Genomic DNA, 18,675 nt, shown 5'->3' with positions numbered 1-18,675 from the left:
GAAAATATTTAGTTATTTAAATATATAAATAATATGTAAATTATTTTAAATTTTTCTTTATTTGAATTATATTTATTTAAAAGTTATTATGTAATATTAAATATTTTTTTATATAATTATTTACCTATTTTTTATGTTTTTATTTAAGATATTTAGTTATTGAAATATTTAAATAATATTCTGTTTTTAATGTTAGCTTTTTATTATTTGAATAGCATTCAAATTGAATAATTCATAAAATTACAATTTATTTTGTTATAATATTTAAATAATTTTTAATTTTTTTTAATTCAAACTTTCTTTAGATTGATATAGATAAAAAAGTGGGGGAGAGGATAAATTGGAATTAGAAATAATTTAGGAGATAAATAAGAATTAGAGATAACTTAGGAGAAACTAGGGGATAGTGCTGCCTGATGAGGGATAATTTGGCTGACCAACCACAAGGAGACATGTGGTGAGCCCGAAATGTCTAACAACACCTCAACACCATGTGACATAGGATCGAGATGACATGAAACGATCAAGTTTAGTTTGAATCCCGACCTATGAGAGGTTAGCGGGTTGCTCCTCGACTTGGTAGCGAACACCACCTCGCGAAGACAAGTCAAGGACCATGGAGGTCAGTGTTATCTCCCCGATCTTGGCTGATATAGACTTGAGTAGTGAGTAGGACTTCCGGGGTACTGTCCTACCAACCTACGTGGTGGAATACCCTTATTTGGAACAACACACCTATCATCTTTGAGCCCCGTGGTGGCATGTTGCCTACCTAGTACACGTATCTCTGATTCTCTAGTTCCCGCACGACTCATGGAGTTTGGATATGGATCATTGCCATCGTAGAGGAAACATACTTCGAAGATAATAGACCGATAAGGCCAGTCGTTCCCTAGTATCTCAGACATAGAACATGGACTCTGTTGCCTATAAAAGGACCTCCCTATTCCACCAAAAGGTACACGAAATCTATGCAAATTACTGATTTTCTGCTCTTAAGCTCTTTATTCTCATCATTCTCATTGCCGACTTAAGCATCAGAGTGCCCAACCTGAGATCAGCACCCCAAGTACTCTGATTCTTCCTTTCTTGTCATTCGGTGGATTGACCACATCAGCCCATCTGTCCGATTTATCCTCTAGCAGGGAGATCAACAGATTCATGCTACAACAGTGCCACATGGCTAGACATTAGAAAAGCAAATCCCTCTTTCTTTATCTATTGGTTGTTGGAGATAATTTAGCATATATTGTTTCCTTATTGGTTTAATGGGTAATTATGTGAAATAAAAAAATAAATAATTCAGAAAAAAAAATTAGGAAGAGGGGTTTGGAGTAAGGAGATGCATGGTGGCATGGACAACCTTGCTTTATATATATAAATAGATATTGGTTTGAGTTTTTTAGAATTTCGTTGAAAATTTTGGCATTTTGGCTATAATATAATTATACTACAAAATATGCAAATATTTATAAAATAGTTAAGATATAAGGAAAATCCATAAAATTTTGAAAAAAAAAACAAAGGAAAGGTTGGAAACCCCTCAAACGCCTGAAATGTCCAAAATATAAAACTATCTGATAATAGTATAGCACAATAGCCTTATGGTACTTAAGCTGCATTTGGCACTCCTTAATAATTTAAGGACTTATCTCCTTTTTGCAGTTAAAAATTCACTGCTCACCAGGGGCATTTTAAGTGTAGAAAGGAGACAAATCCTTAAAATAAGAAATGCCAAAATGCAGCCTAAAGTACTTACCAGTAAAGTAAACTAAGTACAGAAAAAGAGCATTACTCCCCACCTTTTCTAGAAACAGTTTTGATTTACTTGGAATTTGAAGCATTAAAAGCATATATAGCTGTCCCTATGTTCGTGGTGCAACTTGTACTAATATAAACATCTCTTGTGTGAAGTTATGAACCAACCAAAAAGAAAATAAGGTCTTTGTTGGTACCTTATAAGCTTCGGTATAGCTTGGGAAAGGAATAAAAAAAGTTCCTCTAGGGATGAAGAGAGGTCTATGGTATAAGGGACTTAAACCTTCCCTACACTGATGGAAAATCAGAATTCGTAACATAGGGACTATCTTTTATCCAACGAAATACAACCTAAAGTTATATTTAAGTGTCTACGTACCAACAATCTTAATGTCTTGCTTGCCCAGCTTGGAGTAGGCATATAGTAGTTTCCCTATTATTATTATTATTATTGAAAATATATAATTTAAATTATTATTATTATTATTATTATTGAAAATATATAATTTAAATTATTATTATTATTATTATTATTGAAAATATATAATTTAAATTATTATTATTATTATTATTATTGAAAATATATAATTTAACTGTATGGGGTTTGTCACTTCCAGGCCCACATAAAGGAGGAGGGTTGACGTTTATCACTATTTTTGCCAAATTCTTATGGTTATGGATCTTGATTTTTTTTAACTTACATTGAACAGAACAGAATGGCAAAGCATGATTCATGTAGCCATTCTTTTAAAAGGCTTAAGCCTTGAGGCAAGATGCACAATTTTGTCTCAAGGCTTTTGCCAGAATGAGGCATAAGCCTCAAATATGAATGATTACATAGTGATTTAATGCAATATATATATATATATATATATATGTGTGTGTGTGTATTTACAATTTAAAACATATAGAAAAAAGACTTCAATAATTATAAACCAAATAAAAACGTAAAAAAAAATAAAAATAAACAATAAGGCAAATAAAATTCTATTAGTTTTTCTTAGTGTTTTAAGAGAGTTCAATGCAAAAAGGACTAATTAAGTTCTTAGTTTTTTTTGAGTACATCAAGTGAGGTTTTTCTTATTTTTCTAATTGTAATGCCTCAAGTTTGTTATTTTTCATATTTCTTGTACTTATGGATTTTTCTAAATTGTTTTTTACATGAAATGTAAAATGTTTATAATTGTTAGTTGATTAATTATTATTTTATTTAATGCTTAAATGTTAAAACTTATTGCTTATAAACTTCTAGTTTATGGATTTGCATACTTTCTATCATTTTAGTTTGTTATATTATATGTTGTTTTCATCAATTTACAAACTTAAATTAATTTTTTCCTTAAACGTTGAGGCTTATGCCTTGCAACGCCATAAGGCTTACACTTCACCTGTTTGGGCCATTACGCCTCAACTACGCCTTTAGTCTTTTAAAACCTTGCATAGACCACACATAGTCGGGACATGGCTATTGGACAGTATAATCTAGGGTAAAAGACTTAAACATGTCTTGAGTTTTTCAATTAGACTTCAATATACCTTGTGAACTCACTCACTAGACTTAAACATACCCTCCCATCACATGTGAACTCATTTAATTTGTTTTAAATTCTATTTTGCCCTTTAATAGATGAGAGCTTTGATCATCTACTCAGCATGGAGAGAAGAGAGATCTCCTCCCATTGTCCCTACCCAGAAAGAAAGGAGATGCAATGTGGAGAATTCTGAAGATGAGAGGTGCTGCACAAAAGAATGATCCCTCAAGAAGAAAGCCACCAAAAAAAAATCATTCAACCAACAGGAGCCAAAGATACAGAAGGAAGAAAAGAAGAAACAGAAAACTAACGAGATAAAAAGAAAGAAAAAGAGAAAAACCTAAAGCAAAGACTAATACTAAAATTTACCCTACGGAAGATCATAATTGGAATTACTGGTACATAATCAGATCACTTTTTAAAGAATCTTGAATGCAATCCAGTAGAGACCAGAACAAAGTTTTTTGACTTTTCAGCCCAGCTGAGGCTAAAATATGGGCAGGCATGTTTAACATTGAGAAAATAATATAAATGGGGAAGTTTGTTGAAGAGAATATGGAATAGATACCATATTGGAGGAATTTAAATTTGAAGAGCTTGAAGAAGTTTTGCAAGATTACCCTAAGGTTACCATGGAATTGATAAAGAGTGGAGGCATCGGTTCATTTTGAAAATTTGAAAGAAAATGAAGGGTAGAAGAATCACAAGGTATGCTTAAATCCGTTATAAAAACTCAGGGTATGAAAAACCAGGGTATATTTAAGTCTTTTACCCTATAATCTATTTGAAAGTAATCTTTACATTATATTTCCAATCCCCAGGACATAAAGAAATTGTATTAGAATTTGCCACATTGAACTGGAGGGACAAAATTGATCATGAACTGCCACTTCAGCCACCATGTGTTCCAAGAATTCTGTAAACAGGATCTGATTCGTACTTTCTTTTCTTTTTCTCTCTAAACATAAAGCAGACTCTCAAAACATATTAACATGTAACGGTAAGAAAGAAAACCTCTTCTGATCACGCAAACCCCTGAAATTATTATTGTCATTATAAGCAAGTGCTAACATTCCATTAAAATTACATCAAGCCAAATAAATGTTCCTTCAAGTTCAATTTATATAATAGAAAAATCGAAGTACAAAAGTTATCAGTGAAAAAAATCAAATGGAAATTTGTATGCAAAAATATATTTAAAAACTTTCTCACTGATCATATAAATACTGCTTTAGGATCCCTTTAATTGGAAAGTGACCCCATAGTTTGACTAAATTTGAGGATGAAGTCCAATGCTTCAAGAACTGCATGATTTTTCTATCTTAATTTTCTTTGAGACTTGCAATATTTGATGTTTATGATGGCAAAACCTCTTTGGCATGTGCTTCTGGGTGTTGTTTTGGTCAATCAATTATAATCCTAGTTCCTAACAACATACAAGACTAGTAAACAATTTCAGAATCATTTATTAGATTGATATACAAATAGACCACTGTTAATGAAACAATAATGGCCTGAAGGCTGAATCTATGGTATTAGATTATGGCAACTAGTATCACAAGGATATGGGCAATCGATCTCCTTGGTGACCTTTCGTTCAAAGTACCAGTCACCAACTGCCTCTGCAATTGTCTGTATATAGTAAAGCAGTCATTACAGTAAAAACTTCAAAAGTTTCTAGGTACAATGTTAAGAAAAATTGCCTGAAGCTTGACAAGTACTTAAAACATTCTTAATTCATGGAATTTAGCAGTTGGATGGCACATCACAAGCAAAAACAAAACATAAACCATCAGAACATTGTAAACAGGTACAGAAAGAACTTAGTACCTTATTGTGCATCCTTGGAGATTCAGCAGCAAACCATGTATCTTGTGATTCACTCTGGCAATGAGCGAAACATGAGTTTATAAATGTCCCTCCTGTTCTCGAGTATTTAAGAAAGAATCTCAAAGCTGCAAGCATTTCACCTCTGAATCCTGTATGAAAATAAAGTTAAAGAACTGTAATGAAAACTCCTCTAACAACTTCTTTAATCAAATGAAGGCCAGAATTCTTTAAAAGGGTAAAAGAAACGACCTTGCAAGATGGAAATCTGGTTTTGATTACATGATGCTGGATTCAGTTTGCATCGGTTCCAATGCCCTCGTAAATCAGCAGAAGGTGGGACCAATATATGATGAAACTGTTGGCGTAAAATGTCTTACATTCTTTACAAACTGTAGGAAATAAAATGGACATCTCATATCTATTGTTAAAAATTTAACCAGGCATATAATTCTTACTTGAAACACATCGTATGCTGAATTTAAAATAAAAAATGGTGTTTTGATGTATGCCAATGTGTATTGAGGAAAGAAACACTGCAGAAGGACAAAAAACAATTCAGAACAAGGGAAACAAAACAATGATATATTGAATAGTTCAATCATTTTAGAAGTTTCATAGAATTTGTACTTGATTTGGATAATAATGAGAACTGGTGCAGTTTGCATCTAGATTTTGTTCCGCTCCCTGTAACATAGACTTCTTATGTATGAGCTGGAAGTACAGTAATACATTGAAGATGGAGAATGGATTTTCAAAACAGAAGAAAAAAAAAGCTTGTGGTTTAGTCTAAAGGGATTGATGTTAGCCAATCCACCTTACAAGTTCCACTACAATGCACAGATTTCTGTAAAACCATTGGTAAAATAAACTTTTATTTCAACTCTCCTACTAAACCTCTATTATCTTAGTGTAGGAGAGAATCCAAGGTATTGACTTGCAATTGTTTCTGTGGTATACTCCATTGATCTTACAAAATGGCTGGATGTATTTTAAACTTGTTTAATATCCTTCTTTCTTCTTTCCTTTTTATAAACAATTTAACGAGTTAAATTACAAACTCAGAATACAATCAGATTATTCTGTCTTGGAAATAAAATCAAACAGAAAGTGAACTGGGAGGAGGGACACAGCAAACATCCAACCATTGCCTAGAAAAATTGGCCAAGGTCAGACATGGTGGGAATGAAATATCTAAAACCCCTGCCTATCCAATACAACATGGCTATGCTTGGTTTGCAATGGATTAGAATTATGAAATGTATTAGAATTAAGTAAACCACATTATGAAACTCCAATTCAAAATCTGTTACTTAAATTTAAACCGGAAATGGCCTATGTTAGTAGGCAAAATCTATTTCTTTCAGTTTCAGCTTATAACTTAAAACACCTGAATGGGTCACAGAACATAATTTTACTCGGATCACAATGACAAGGAACAGTGCAAGTGCTCAAGAACAAGGGTTAAAGGCGTACCTGTAGAACAACAAGCTTATCAAAAAATGACCTCATAGTGCGGTTCAAACTTATGCCTTCCCTATAAAAGAATCATGACTTCAATTCAGAAACAGTTCACAACAAGCTCTGCATGAAATTGAGATGCAGTCTAATTCAAAATATTTTCATTTTGTAAGCTGAGAGAGTGGGGGCAAATGGCAAAGGGAAACAATTACGCATCAAGAAAGAATCCAGCATCACTCAGGCATTTCACACTTGTGTTACTTGGCAGAAGCTGAGTGAAATTGTCACAATGTAAGAAGGCTGCTAGACCCCCAGCTGAGCAACCAGATAGCAGAGCCTAGAGAACAAACACATTAGCATTGGAACATGCTGAATCATGCTAATGTCCTATTAAAAGAGGTGAGATACGTTATGTGGTACCTTATCTGCGCGATTCAACCCTTTAGGGAGAAGATCAAGAATGATGGCACGCCAGATTCTTTGCCCCCTAAAATAAAGTGATACCGTCTGTTGGTTTCACACAAGAAACAGAAACACATTCAGCTAGTAGCTACCGAGGTTGTTGAATTCTTGGAGTCTAATTGTTCTGTTTAGTAAAATTAGGAATAATATGGTGCTTTGTATAATGATGATGATAATTATGGTGACGTTACCTATTTATGTTAAAAATTTGTTTAGGCTCAGTTTGGAAGAAATACAAATACAAATATATATTAAATAATACAAAATACAAGGTTTTGCCCTGTATTTGTACTCCTTCCAAATGACGTTTTAGATTAAGTTTGGGAAGAATGCAAATATAAATATTTTCAGTATAAATACAATGTATAGATTTTAAAAATACAAATACGGACCTTATAAATTTTAAAAACTTATTTACCAGGACAGGATAAGTTTGTCTGAAAAATAAATGTAGTTACCCACACAAGTAAAAAAGGAATGGGACTAAGTTGCATTTTGTAAGTGTGCTTTTGTACTATTTAGTTGCAGTCTTTATAAGGGTTAGTTAGGAAGGAATACAAATATAAATATATAGAGTGCAAAACTTGTGTATATATATATTTGTATTTATATTTCTTTCAATGTCTTGAAAAAAATGCAAATACAAATATATAGTATAAATATATACAAAATAATATACGTGCAAAACCTTGGACAGGGCAGAGTTGAGGAGAGGGAGGGGGGCGGAAATGGCATCGCCAATCATAGTGGAGCTTCAAAGATGTTCTTCATCGACGGTGATGCGGTGCCTTACGGGTTAGTCTTTAGCCTGGGCTAAACCTAAACGATGAGATTACTGGTGGTGCCTTTTATATGGATTTGGTGCATGTTGGTGGTTACCCGACACTATTCTATATCAAAAAGAAAAAAAAATGACACTAGTCAGAAAGCAGAACTGATGTGATGACCTTTTATTAAACAATGTTAGTGAATCTCACACCGTTGAAATTAGTGGGACCTGGTCAGACTTTGTTGACCCGGTTACCCCTGTCTTTTTCTGTGGTGTCAGATTCACGATGATCCAAGGGAGCAGATGTTCTTCACTAAAAAAAAGTGGGATTAGATCGGAAGAAAAGACAAGTATTAAAATACTTACAAAAACAAAAAAAAGACAAGTACTAAAATAGTTAGCAGTAGGGTAACCGGTACGGTAATAGAAAAGGATTTGCAGGGGTGTTTCGGTAAATATAAAAAGTAGTATTTAACTATTTACTAGCTGTTAGTCTGTTAGACTGTTACTCACCCCGTTGTCGAACTTGGAGTCCCCAGCAAACGAGGCCCCGTCGCAGTAACGAATCTTTACGCGATTCCAATTGTAGAAATCTGCTCCAAATGGTGACATAATCATCATTTCGTTACTAATCAGATTACACATAATACATTTATAGTGTAGGCAATGCCACATATATGGACGAATAGCTAAGCATCAGATTCCGAATCACCTGCCAACAAATACGTTCCACCCCCTACCAACATTATCTCATATAGGGCGGGGTCCACTTCTATGATCGATCTTAATCTCACGGTGAGATGTGCGGTGTCAGAGGGTTAAAACGTATTTTAATAGCAGAACAGACGTCGGGTGAATCACAATCACAAGTCTTTTTATACCTTCAAGGACTAGACAAGCGGCATTTAGGCTAAAAATTTGAGTCGGGATCTCCTAAAGCAAAAGCTGTATGAATACCCTGAAACACAGCATCAAGCCCCATATTCTCTCGGGATATCCATTATTTTTGCTTTCTGGAAATCCGGTCACCAAAAATTGCCGTTCTCTGATTCAGATCTCGCTGCCGTCTAATCAATGGAGACCGGAGCTCCGTCCAATCAAAGGTCGTTGGTATCATTTCCGTTTTTTTTCAATCATACCTTGAAGTTTATGAAAATAGTTTCGGAATTTGATGTCAATTATGGCTCATTAAATCGGAATTTGCTGCTTACATAGCGCATCTCACTCCGACCTTACAGTCCTATCCACCATGTATTGAGAATATAGGCAAAAAGATCAAAAATATTATTTTCATTGCAAGAAATCTCAAAATAACATTATACTTGGGAGAATAACTCTAATACCAAACACTACCTTAGAGGGAGCTTGGATCTCCTGCAATTAAAAACTCTAAGCAAATAAATAGCATAAAGCTGCACATTAAGAACATCTCTTATACATGTACATTAAATTTATAGGAAATGTTCCCAAAATGCAACTGGATTCCCATGATTTAAGAGTGTGTGCGTTTTGCTTGCATGAAATCTCATTGCCATTAGAGGTGGCAATGGTATTGGTGTAATATGAGGGCTCTAACAATAGCAGGGATGATGGTCTTGTGGCTATGGCTTATGGTGAAATAATGGAACTTGTTAGAAAGATGGGTTTAAACATTCATTATTCTCCATTTGAAGTGTAGTGGACTTTTATTTATTTTTATATTCTTTCTAGATCTAAAAGTTAATGTTAATCAATTAAATACAATTACAAATAAAAAAAAAAACAAATTATCGATTCCCCACTTCCCAAATTTATCATTTTTTGTAACATTGACAGGTGGAGGAATCTAACACAATTTAAGGGGGTATGTGGGTGATAAATGGGGGGTTTTGCAAAATAAAATAAAAAATATATATGAAGTGGGGTAGACTATAATTCTTATTAAAAAACAGGAATACATCAATAAGGTCAATACCTTGTTAGAAAATTTATACTTCTTAAAAATATTAGATTAGATGAAACCGACAATGAGGTAGGTTCGTTAACAACTAATAGATTAAAATTCCAAACTCCTATCCTATATCTTGCATCTATAGTATTTTTACCTTAGTGGATTTTTTTCCCATTTAATAAAGTATGGAATTTTGGGTTATTAATTGGTGGAATTTAGGCAATTCAAGGCCACATTGGCTTTTCGGTAAGTTATTTACCCATGCAAATGCAATTATCTAGGTAAGTTTTTCCTAGGAAACACTTATCCGGGTAAGTGCATTTACATGTTCTTTTATTTCTCAGGTAATAAAGGCAATGACCATTTTATCCATAAAAGTCCATTATTAAAAGGGGCATTTTTGTCCCATTAAAGTGCTGGGAACTTTCCCCTAGGTGGAAAAGTTATAACCTACCTAGGAGATGGGGGTAAGTGATACCTAGGAAAATAAACTTTTCGTGGTCCCCACATAAATATGGAAAAAGAACAAGGGGTTCTTGGTCAATAGAAACAAAAATCCCATTGACCAACTTTCCCCCCTCTCAAAATCTCAGAAAAGAACACCCCCCAAATTCCAACCTAAACCAAGAAAAAACTTTTGCTCCAAATATGAAATGATTTCACAATTCAATGGGGTTGGTGGGTTGAAGGCCATGTTAAGGTCAAGAATGACAAATGCGAATCCATTTAAACTTCAATTTAGGTTAGAGTTAAGGATTTGGGAAAGATAAAATGGTAAAAAGATGAGACTTTGTTTTCTTTTTTTCAGTATTTCTTTACATGTTTCAACCCAATGATTGGGTTACCTAAGAAAAAACTCAATGATTAGGTCTAAAGATTGAAATATAGGTAAATTTCTTAAGCACCCTTAAGTTTTAGGAAATTAACTTACTCTACCCCTACTGTTTAGAAATTACCTTAAAGTGCCCCCTAAATTTCTAATAATTGAATTATGAGAACTCTGAGCTGGTTCAAGGCCTAAATACAAAACCTATGTCCAAGCTTAGAATTTCTTGGCCATCCTGAAAATGATCACCCTTCCCCTACCCGCACCCCACACTTTTTATCTATATAATCCTCCTTCAATATTGGTTTTTATAGTTAATATAATCTTTATTTTACCCAAATAAGGGTAAATTACAGATAGCCATCCTATAATCAAGGGATAGCAAAACTTAGCTTCCCTACTTTGTTATGTGACAAAATACCCTAAACTTCCGGCACTTTGCCTTTGCTGCTAGCATTCAGCCAATTACCTTCATAGAACATTTCTTTTCAAACATTTCCAAAATCCAAAACTAGCCTTGTGTTATTTTAAGCGACTATTTGCACTAACATTGACATGTTTCTCACATCATGATCAAATTCATCAAGAACTTGAGAACAACTTTGTGCTTTCGTATGATTATTTTCATCATTTTAGCATTTGTGGTTGTCAATTCATAGAATCTCAAATGAATGCTTTGGAATTTTTCCTCCACTAACACTTGAGGCAAATATCGCAAAGTAAAAAAAAAGACTGCATTTTGTGTTAATAGATGTTTGGTGGTGTGGATGTTTTTTATTTTCATTTAAAAAATGTCATGCCAATGTCATGTAGTCATTTTGAGCAATTTCTTATTTGGTCCAAAGCTAAAATTAGTTGTATTGCCCTTACGTTACTTTCTATGAAGCCGACATTTTTATGTTTCTTGCTTTAGGTGTGTTTTCATCTTTTATATTCTACGCTGCAGCTATGTGTCTTTAAATACAATAAACAAATGAAATGAGCACTAGGATCTCTACACAATTCACCTGCTGTCAGACTTTTTAAATTAAAAAACATAACCTTCAGTTTTACCCCTCACTACAATTTCTCTATCTATAACATACCCAAAGTGTCCATCTCGTTGAACTTCATCTCCTTTTTCAAATCTTACATGTGCAAAGAGTGAATTTGATTAATGTCCGATGTTTGATCATGATACGCCACATGATCAACACCGGGGACCACCAGAACCGGAAAAAGAATAGAATAAACAAATTAAGTGGAGTGGAGCTGTGGAGCTGGGGACCACCAGAGCCCTAATTGTCTAATTCACATTGTCTGTCCCTTTGGTGTGGAAAATTTTCTGTACTGGATCAATAGAAATTTGCTGCATCACTGCATCAGCCTATTTTTCAAGTCTAAATCACCTGCCAATAAAATACATTGCAACCCCCTACGCATAGTGATAGGTTGAACACTTGAACTTGTTTTGTTGGCAGAAAATCCCAATTCCTGTTTTCCCCATTTCAAAACTAAAATGATTTTACCATGTGGCACATTATTATTGTCTGGTACAGTAATTTTTCTGTACCAAGGGAACAGAAGATGTGAACTCATAAGCAACCCGCTTCCATCGATCCACATCGAGCGGAATATGCAATAAACGTGATAACAAACGTTTGTAAGTTGTAACACACCCGATCAAAAAATAAAGACGCCAGTTGCTATCTGACAATAGTTCAAAGCGCTGACGTGTTGATTTTTAACCAAGTCTGTGTTACACATTGTTTCTAGTAGTTCCGGAGTCAGCAAATGAACGGCTTTGATTTATATGAGATCAGGTAGGAAAAAAAGATCAGTACCCGGATTTAAGGACGCGTTGTTGCTCAGGATACCGGAGAAGACTGCCCACCTATTCATGTACTTGGTAGATCCTCGTCGACTTCTGGCTCGCTCTAAGCATGATTCTACATCATTACACCACCCGCCACCCTGTATTCACGAAGCAAGCTTAATCATGCATCATTAGAAAATTTAACGTATGATTGATTACGTAACGCATTAAACCAGCTCGTCGCTCGATCTTGAGCGTCAGATCTCTGGTCCAGAAAGCTTGACTTCATGGAACGGATGGGTAATGTCAGTCAGGCGTTCTTTTTCTTTTTTTGTATTTGCTGGAGAAGGCTGAGACCCAATCAGAGATGGGGTCATCGTCATCAACTGATAGAGATCGAGATCGGCCAGCCAACCACCGGTCCCAGCCATTGTCGAGTAAAGAATAAAGAGTAAAGAGAAACCAGCTAGGCCAGCCAACCACCGGTCCCAGCCATTTTGAGTCCATGCCAAATAATTCAAACAGGGTCTGCAGTCTGAGACCGAATCAGAGATGAGGTCATCGTCATCAATCGATAGAGATCGAGATCGTTTGACCATGAGCCGATCTAGGTCTGCAGTCTGCATCTGCACATATGCAGAGAACCTTTAAAACCTAAACAGCTAAACTATTGTTCCAGCGCCAGAGGTGGGCCTCTGTTGATTTCTGTCCGATTGTTTTAGAAAAATGCGCCTTCACGATAATAGTAATCCCTTTTACCTCGAATTGTAAAAGCCAGTTACGTGCCCCAGAACCGAATCCTCTGTGAAGATGATATGCAGGCAAACTTCCGTCCAGACAAACTGAAGAAGAAAAAGTAAGAGAGACGGTCAAAAGTTTGTAAAACGAAATCTAGATCTACGAGATTAGATTAAAGTTACAGGAAAAAGAAAAGGAAATGAAAAAAGAAAAACCGGAAGCTATTGAGTAGTTTCTGTCGAAGTCTTGCCTGCGCCTTGAGCTTTCGCGTTTGGAACGAAGGTCATGTTCACCAGAAGGAACTTCTCCGGCACCGAGTAAACAATCCAGGGCGCGCATGTTAGCAAGACAATGCATATAGCGAAGATATTGGTTCTGGTTTTGCATGACTTCATTTTCGTACTGATCGGTGAGGATTCAGCTTGCAGACGAGGTCAGAAACAAGGAAAGCAATAAATGAATCTCCAATGGTTGGTTCTTCTTCTTGGTATTCTTCAATGAGAGTTTAATATGAGAATAAATGATTGGAATTTTTTTTTAGGATAGAAAGCTTTAAATGTATTTATGACATTATTCCTCTAAAATCTGGAATAAGAAAACAGACTCAACTTCAAGATAACGCACACGCAACGGAAAAAAAAAGGAAAGATTTCCTTTACTCTTATCGGCAAATCGGTTATTTCTTTCCTGAGGAGCTAGAAGAATCGGTTAAATGAGCATCGAAAAATTATTCAGGAAATAGTTATTCCTTGCCGGAAAATTTCAGTATCAGAGAATGTAGAAAAGCAAAGATACGTTGCAATTTAATGGCGATTTCGAAGGCTGTAATTTGAACAAAGAATACGGAAAATACTCTTGCTTCAAAGAAAATTGAGCCAGATGCACGAGTATTCAGGCTCATTTGTAAGAAAACATATACAAAACCCCCCAAAAAAAACTTGAAATTTTATTTCCGTGAGTTATAAAGTAAAAAAACTAAGTGATTTTGGATTAAAATTTGAGAGCGGAATAGAGATTTTGTTCGGATTAAAAGCGTATACTGTATAGCGTCTGAGAAAATTCTGACAGGAAGAAAGGGAATTGAGGTTTCGGCGCGGTGCGAAAATAATTGAAAAATCTAAATTAAATTCAATGGTTTGAGTGATTTTGGATTGAGTGATCTGCTACAGTAACTATGCTACGGTCGAGAGAAAGAGGAAGCGAGACACGAAAGCTACGATGGGATATCTTTACCGAAAGAAAAGAAGCAAAACTATAATAGGGCATCTGGGCAGGGGGGAGAAGGAAAGTCCAGATTTGGTGAGTTTGCAAAATTATACGAGCTCCGCTTCGGTCGCGGATGTGTCTCTGTTTTCTCGATTTTCTAACTGTATTATTTTATTGTTTTTTAAAGGAATTAGGAAGTCCTTGGAGCAAGCTGCGAAGGAATTTGTAAACGAACCAAAAGATAACCCAATCTTCTTACTCACCTTCGATGGGTAAGAAGGGGTATATTGGTAATTTTAATCATATTTGTTTTTTTTTTTTACAAAATATAGGGCAAACCCTCAAAAGATACACATTTGGCATATCAGAGATCCATCGATATAATACAGTTTTGATCCATCGATATAATTTATTGTTTTGATTATTATTGGTTTAATATCAGTTTTATTACTCGACACGGCCTGATATATGTCGGCGATCCATCTAAAATTGGTCAAACCCTCAAAAGATGTACTTTTATCTTACTTTTAAATTGTTATTTATAAAAAATACTAAAAATTAGGATTTGCGGCAAAATAAGAATCTCTTTTGCAAAAAATAACACAGATAACCTTAATTGGACAACCGAACACAAAATTATGACTTTTGAAAGCTTTCAATAGATCAAGCAGATCGAATAATTTTTTATAAATTAATGATTTTCTTGTCAATTTATAGAACTGAACGATGACCATCCGGGTCAATAACGAGACCCGATCTGTTTCTCACACTTAGCGCCTCACAGGCGCTTCACACGCACATTCTATTATGCATAGAAAACATCTCTCGTATTTATTAATTATTATTTATAGGAGATATTTCTAATACATGGTGGATGTACCTGAAGAACAGATCCCGTCACGTCAACAACAAATTTAAAAAATCTGTTTTATAATTATTTTGCGCAGGCGGAGGGTGAGGGTTGGGACCATTAGTGGAGATCGGCTTCTATCAGGACAAATCTATGTTTATACCGTTAACAGTTTTTTTCACTCTTGTATTGCAAATATTTCCTCATAAAATAAAGCAATATAGAGATATTAATGCAAGGCAATAAAAGGTGATCAAACTGGCTTTGCCCTGACTGAAGGGTTGATACGCGCATCAAGCGGTTGGAGGAAAAAAAACAGCCTTCTCTTAGTATTTTGTAAAGTTTGTATAAAAAACTTTAGGGTAAACTACAAAGACCACCCCTGGGGACTGTGACAAAGACCCCTGTACTTGTTTTTCAACAAAGACTTCCCTTATACTATGGCCGTGAGATAAAGACCTCCTTTCGTTAGTGTTCCGTTCAAATCCGTCATTGCAATATTTTTTAATCCTTATATTACTCTTCTGAGAAAAAAATACTGTTCATCTTCCCCGACCTCACCTCACAGTACACGAGCGATGATAGATGTTGCAGTGGTGGCGGACTTCCGAAGTCCTCCCTCGCCTGTTGGTGATGACGATCTCATCCATTCAAAAAACATAACGTCGGTGACGCGAAATGGAAATCAGAGTCCAGAGGTATTCCGAAAATTTGTCTTAATTTCGTTTCTCTCTCAATAGTCTGATCAGAATGGCTCAACAATTCGTGAAATCTGTCAAAGATGGCTTGAAGCTCGCAAAGCGAATATACTTTGGAAATGATCGTTCCGTTTCACCTCCAAGGCCAGTCGCAATGGAGAAATCTTCCCACACGCTTCTTCAGACTTCTCCGATGCTTTACGCGATGGTCTCTGATCCTGTAATTATTGATAATCCGGATATTCTGAGCTACCAGCCTGAGATTTACATTCTTCTGTATTTGATTTCATGAGAAGAAGTGGAAAGAGATGGATAGAAACAGAGAAGCAAGGAGTCCTTAGCGGCGACGAATGGATTGTCGAGAAGGAGACAAAGGACCAGCAGTCTGAGGGATTCACCTGGTTCGGATTTCTCAGATCCGTTTTTAGTACTGTTTCTCACCAATTTTATTCATTTTTCCTCTGATCTTGATGATGTTTTCTTTCCTTTGTTGATTTTACAGAGGAAGATGGGTCAATGGAATTGCAGGAAACGACGAGGTTACGAGATCGAGTAAATAAGAAAGATAGAGATCGAGATCGGTCGAGTCGGAACAAGAGAAGAAGGGGAGATAGATTGATGCATGGGAGTAATCGGGAGGAAGGTGGAGAAGAATGTACCGAAGAAAGCGTTGACGATGATGAGGACGAAGACGCCGGTGCGGTTCGGATGCTTCCCCCGAATCCTCCATCGTCCTCTCTGTCGAATCATCATCATCATAGGAAGAGCTTTCCGCCTGCTAAGGTTGTTAGGGTGGCCCCGACGTGGAAGGTCCCTGATGAGATGTCGGTACCGAGAAAAGCTCGGTCAGGTAGAGAAAGAGACGAGGATGGAGCTTACGAGAAGTTTGATGTTCTATTATGTTCTTTTTGTATGGATATTAACAGGAAATTTTCATATCTTTTGTTTTCGCAGCTTCGGCTAAAGGTCACATGAATGTTGACCTCAAGTGGAGGTGGTAGTGGTGGGGCAGGAGGAGGAGGAGAAGGTGGTGGCTGCGGCGAGCAGTTTCACCGTCAGGTTTCAACTTCACCTACGAGACCAAGTGCACCAGTACCCTCAACGGCTTTGATCTCGCCTTCTTCTTCTACTGCTTCTATGTCTGTGTCCGGAGATTCATCTATTGAAAGTTTGAACTTATGTTGCAGAAACCTATCGGAGCTAAGCACCAGCCTCCAAAGATTACTAAGGCCTCATCTTCTTCAATATAGAAGATTGAGATCAACGTCGCAGAGATTGATAAGGCAATTACAGTGCCCGCCAAACCAAGAAATTACAGCAAACGCATCACAGAAGATAGATTCAAAAGAGACCAATGGATCGAGTAACGAGGCAAAGTCGACAGTTTCTTCTCTGATCTCAGTATCAGTTTCGACTGCCGCCGCTGCAACATCTATCGCCACTGTTTATGTACTATGAGTGAGGTCGGGAAGATGAATAGTGTTTTTTCCAATAGTTATTTGAAGGGTAGTATGAGGGTTAAAAAATATTACAATGGCTGATTTGGATGAATGCCTAATGGAAGGGGTCTTTGTCTCACGGTCATAGTAAAGAGGGTTTTTGTTGCAAAACAAAGTATAGGGGGTCTTTATAATTTATCCAAAACCTTATTTAAAATTTGGGCAGCTCATGTTATTTCCCATAAGGCTGTGTGTGATTGCAATGCCATTTTTTTTTTGCATTAATGTAAAACCATGGTAGTGCAAATTATGATTTATTTTTATTTCAAAATTTACCTTGATTATAGTACAAATGAAGTACAATAAGACCAGAATAAATTAAACCCAAAATAAATTGAACCAAAATTTGCATTCTTTTTATTTGCACTCCCATACATTTGTACTAGTGCAAATAAAATTGCACTACAACCAAGCCTAAGGTAAAATATTTGGATGGTTTTCACTTTTCATTTGTCAATGGCGGGACTCACCACTTGGTGCTTAATTCTTATTAGGGACCGCTTGGGAAGTCTTTTTGAGAAGATCTTCTTGTAGCTCTGACAGTCAAAAGACGTGTATTGAGCTTTTGACATAAGATCTAGGCAGCCCGAAGACTGTTTAGCAGATGCATATTTTTTTCGCGCGAGATTAAAATACAAAAGACATGAAAAACTTCATTTAGAACTTCCCAAATTCAGCCTAAAATGAACTTTTCGTATCTTTTTGGTGTTTTGTCTTTTGGTGGCTAAATTTTTTACGCGTTAAACAAAAATAGATCAAAAATCAGTATTTCCGATTTGTAAACAGTCGAAAGACTGCATGGAAAGACACACCAAACGCCCCCTTAATTAAAGAAAAAAACACTATGCATGTGCGTGGTCTATTTCGACGATATCCCATGTTGGCGTGCATTTTGTGTAAATTCTATTCGCTCCCTAAAAAGGCATTAACCGGTAAATTTTTTGGTATAGTTTAGTGTGAATTTGGTAAAGGCCCATCATAGCCCATTACTAAGGAATGGAACCTAATCCAACCCAAGATGTTCAACTTCAAGCTCTCAAGGAACCAAGGGTGAACGAGCTCAACCCAAATTCAAGTCTGTAATAGGAATAACGCAGTAGGATCTTGGACGTTCTGTCCATTCCTCGCATCCAGTTATGTTATAATATTCTATCCACGTCCAAGGTTCAAACACTGAACTGAGTTGGGTTAGGCTAACTGACTGGGGTGAGTTTTCCTAGTTCCAACCCAAGCCCAAATCTAAAGTTTGAAACTGCAAAATAAAATACAAAGTTTACAACACAATATACACCGTGAACTGAAGCCCTAATTACACTGTCCACCG

General features: G+C 35.9%; 1 protein-coding gene and 1 long non-coding RNA gene across 4 annotated transcripts; one reads left to right on the top strand and one right to left on the bottom strand.

Moving 5' to 3' along the window:
* Positions 1-4,307: 4,307 nt before the first annotated feature.
* On the bottom strand, positions 4,308-15,088 carry LOC104596068 (Pectinacetylesterase family protein). Of its 2 annotated transcripts, none has more exons than XR_016080775.1 (12): positions 13,349-15,088; positions 13,120-13,202; positions 12,389-12,518; positions 8,323-8,402; positions 6,999-7,085; positions 6,791-6,915; positions 6,594-6,654; positions 5,748-5,804; positions 5,576-5,653; positions 5,370-5,475; positions 5,121-5,262; positions 4,308-4,922 (listed from the first exon to the last, which is right to left on the bottom strand). XR_016080775.1 is itself a non-coding variant. In XM_010257084.3 (12 exons), exons 1-12 carry the CDS (start codon positions 13,491-13,493, stop codon positions 4,818-4,820), a joined length of 1,206 nt encoding a protein of 401 aa, XP_010255386.1. In that variant the 5' UTR covers positions 13,494-15,073; the 3' UTR covers positions 4,308-4,817. The 2 variants fall into 2 exon arrangements, 1 of the variants encoding a protein (XP_010255386.1); XM_010257084.3 differs by having other exon boundaries at positions 5,121-5,269; positions 13,349-15,073.
* Positions 15,089-15,275: 187 nt separating this feature from the next.
* On the top strand, positions 15,276-17,622 carry LOC104596067 (uncharacterized). 2 transcript variants are annotated; one of them, XR_734978.3, is made up of 4 exons: positions 15,276-15,852; positions 15,936-16,253; positions 16,355-16,702; positions 16,807-17,622. It is a non-coding gene; the product is annotated as an uncharacterized LOC104596067 (long non-coding RNA). The 2 variants fall into 2 exon arrangements; XR_734977.3 differs by having other exon boundaries at positions 15,282-16,253.
* Positions 17,623-18,675: the final 1,053 nt, after the last annotated feature.

The sequence above is a fragment of the Nelumbo nucifera genome, chromosome 1 (assembly GCF_055504915.1).
Source record: "Nelumbo nucifera cultivar China Antique chromosome 1, China Antique-T2T, whole genome shotgun sequence".
Classification (NCBI taxonomy): domain Eukaryota; kingdom Viridiplantae; phylum Streptophyta; class Magnoliopsida; order Proteales; family Nelumbonaceae; genus Nelumbo; species Nelumbo nucifera.
Note: the sequence above shows the minus strand (reverse complement) of the source record. Positions and strands in the feature narration are given on the sequence as shown.

What these genes read in the sequence shown, in the direction of transcription:
- LOC104596068 (XM_010257084.3), bottom strand. Translation starts at nt 13,493, where the DNA reads ATGAAGTCATGCAAAACCAGAACCAATATCTTCGCTATATGCATTGTC. An exon ending in ACTGGCTTTTACAATTCGAG is followed by an intron (nt 12,519 to 13,119) that starts GTAAAAGGGATT and finishes TCGTGAATACAG; the next exon opens with GGTGGCGGGTGGTGTAATGA. An exon ending in GGTTGAATCGCGCAGATAAG is followed by an intron (nt 6,916 to 6,998) that starts GTACCACATAAC and finishes TTTGTTCTCTAG; the next exon opens with GCTCTGCTATCTGGTTGCTC.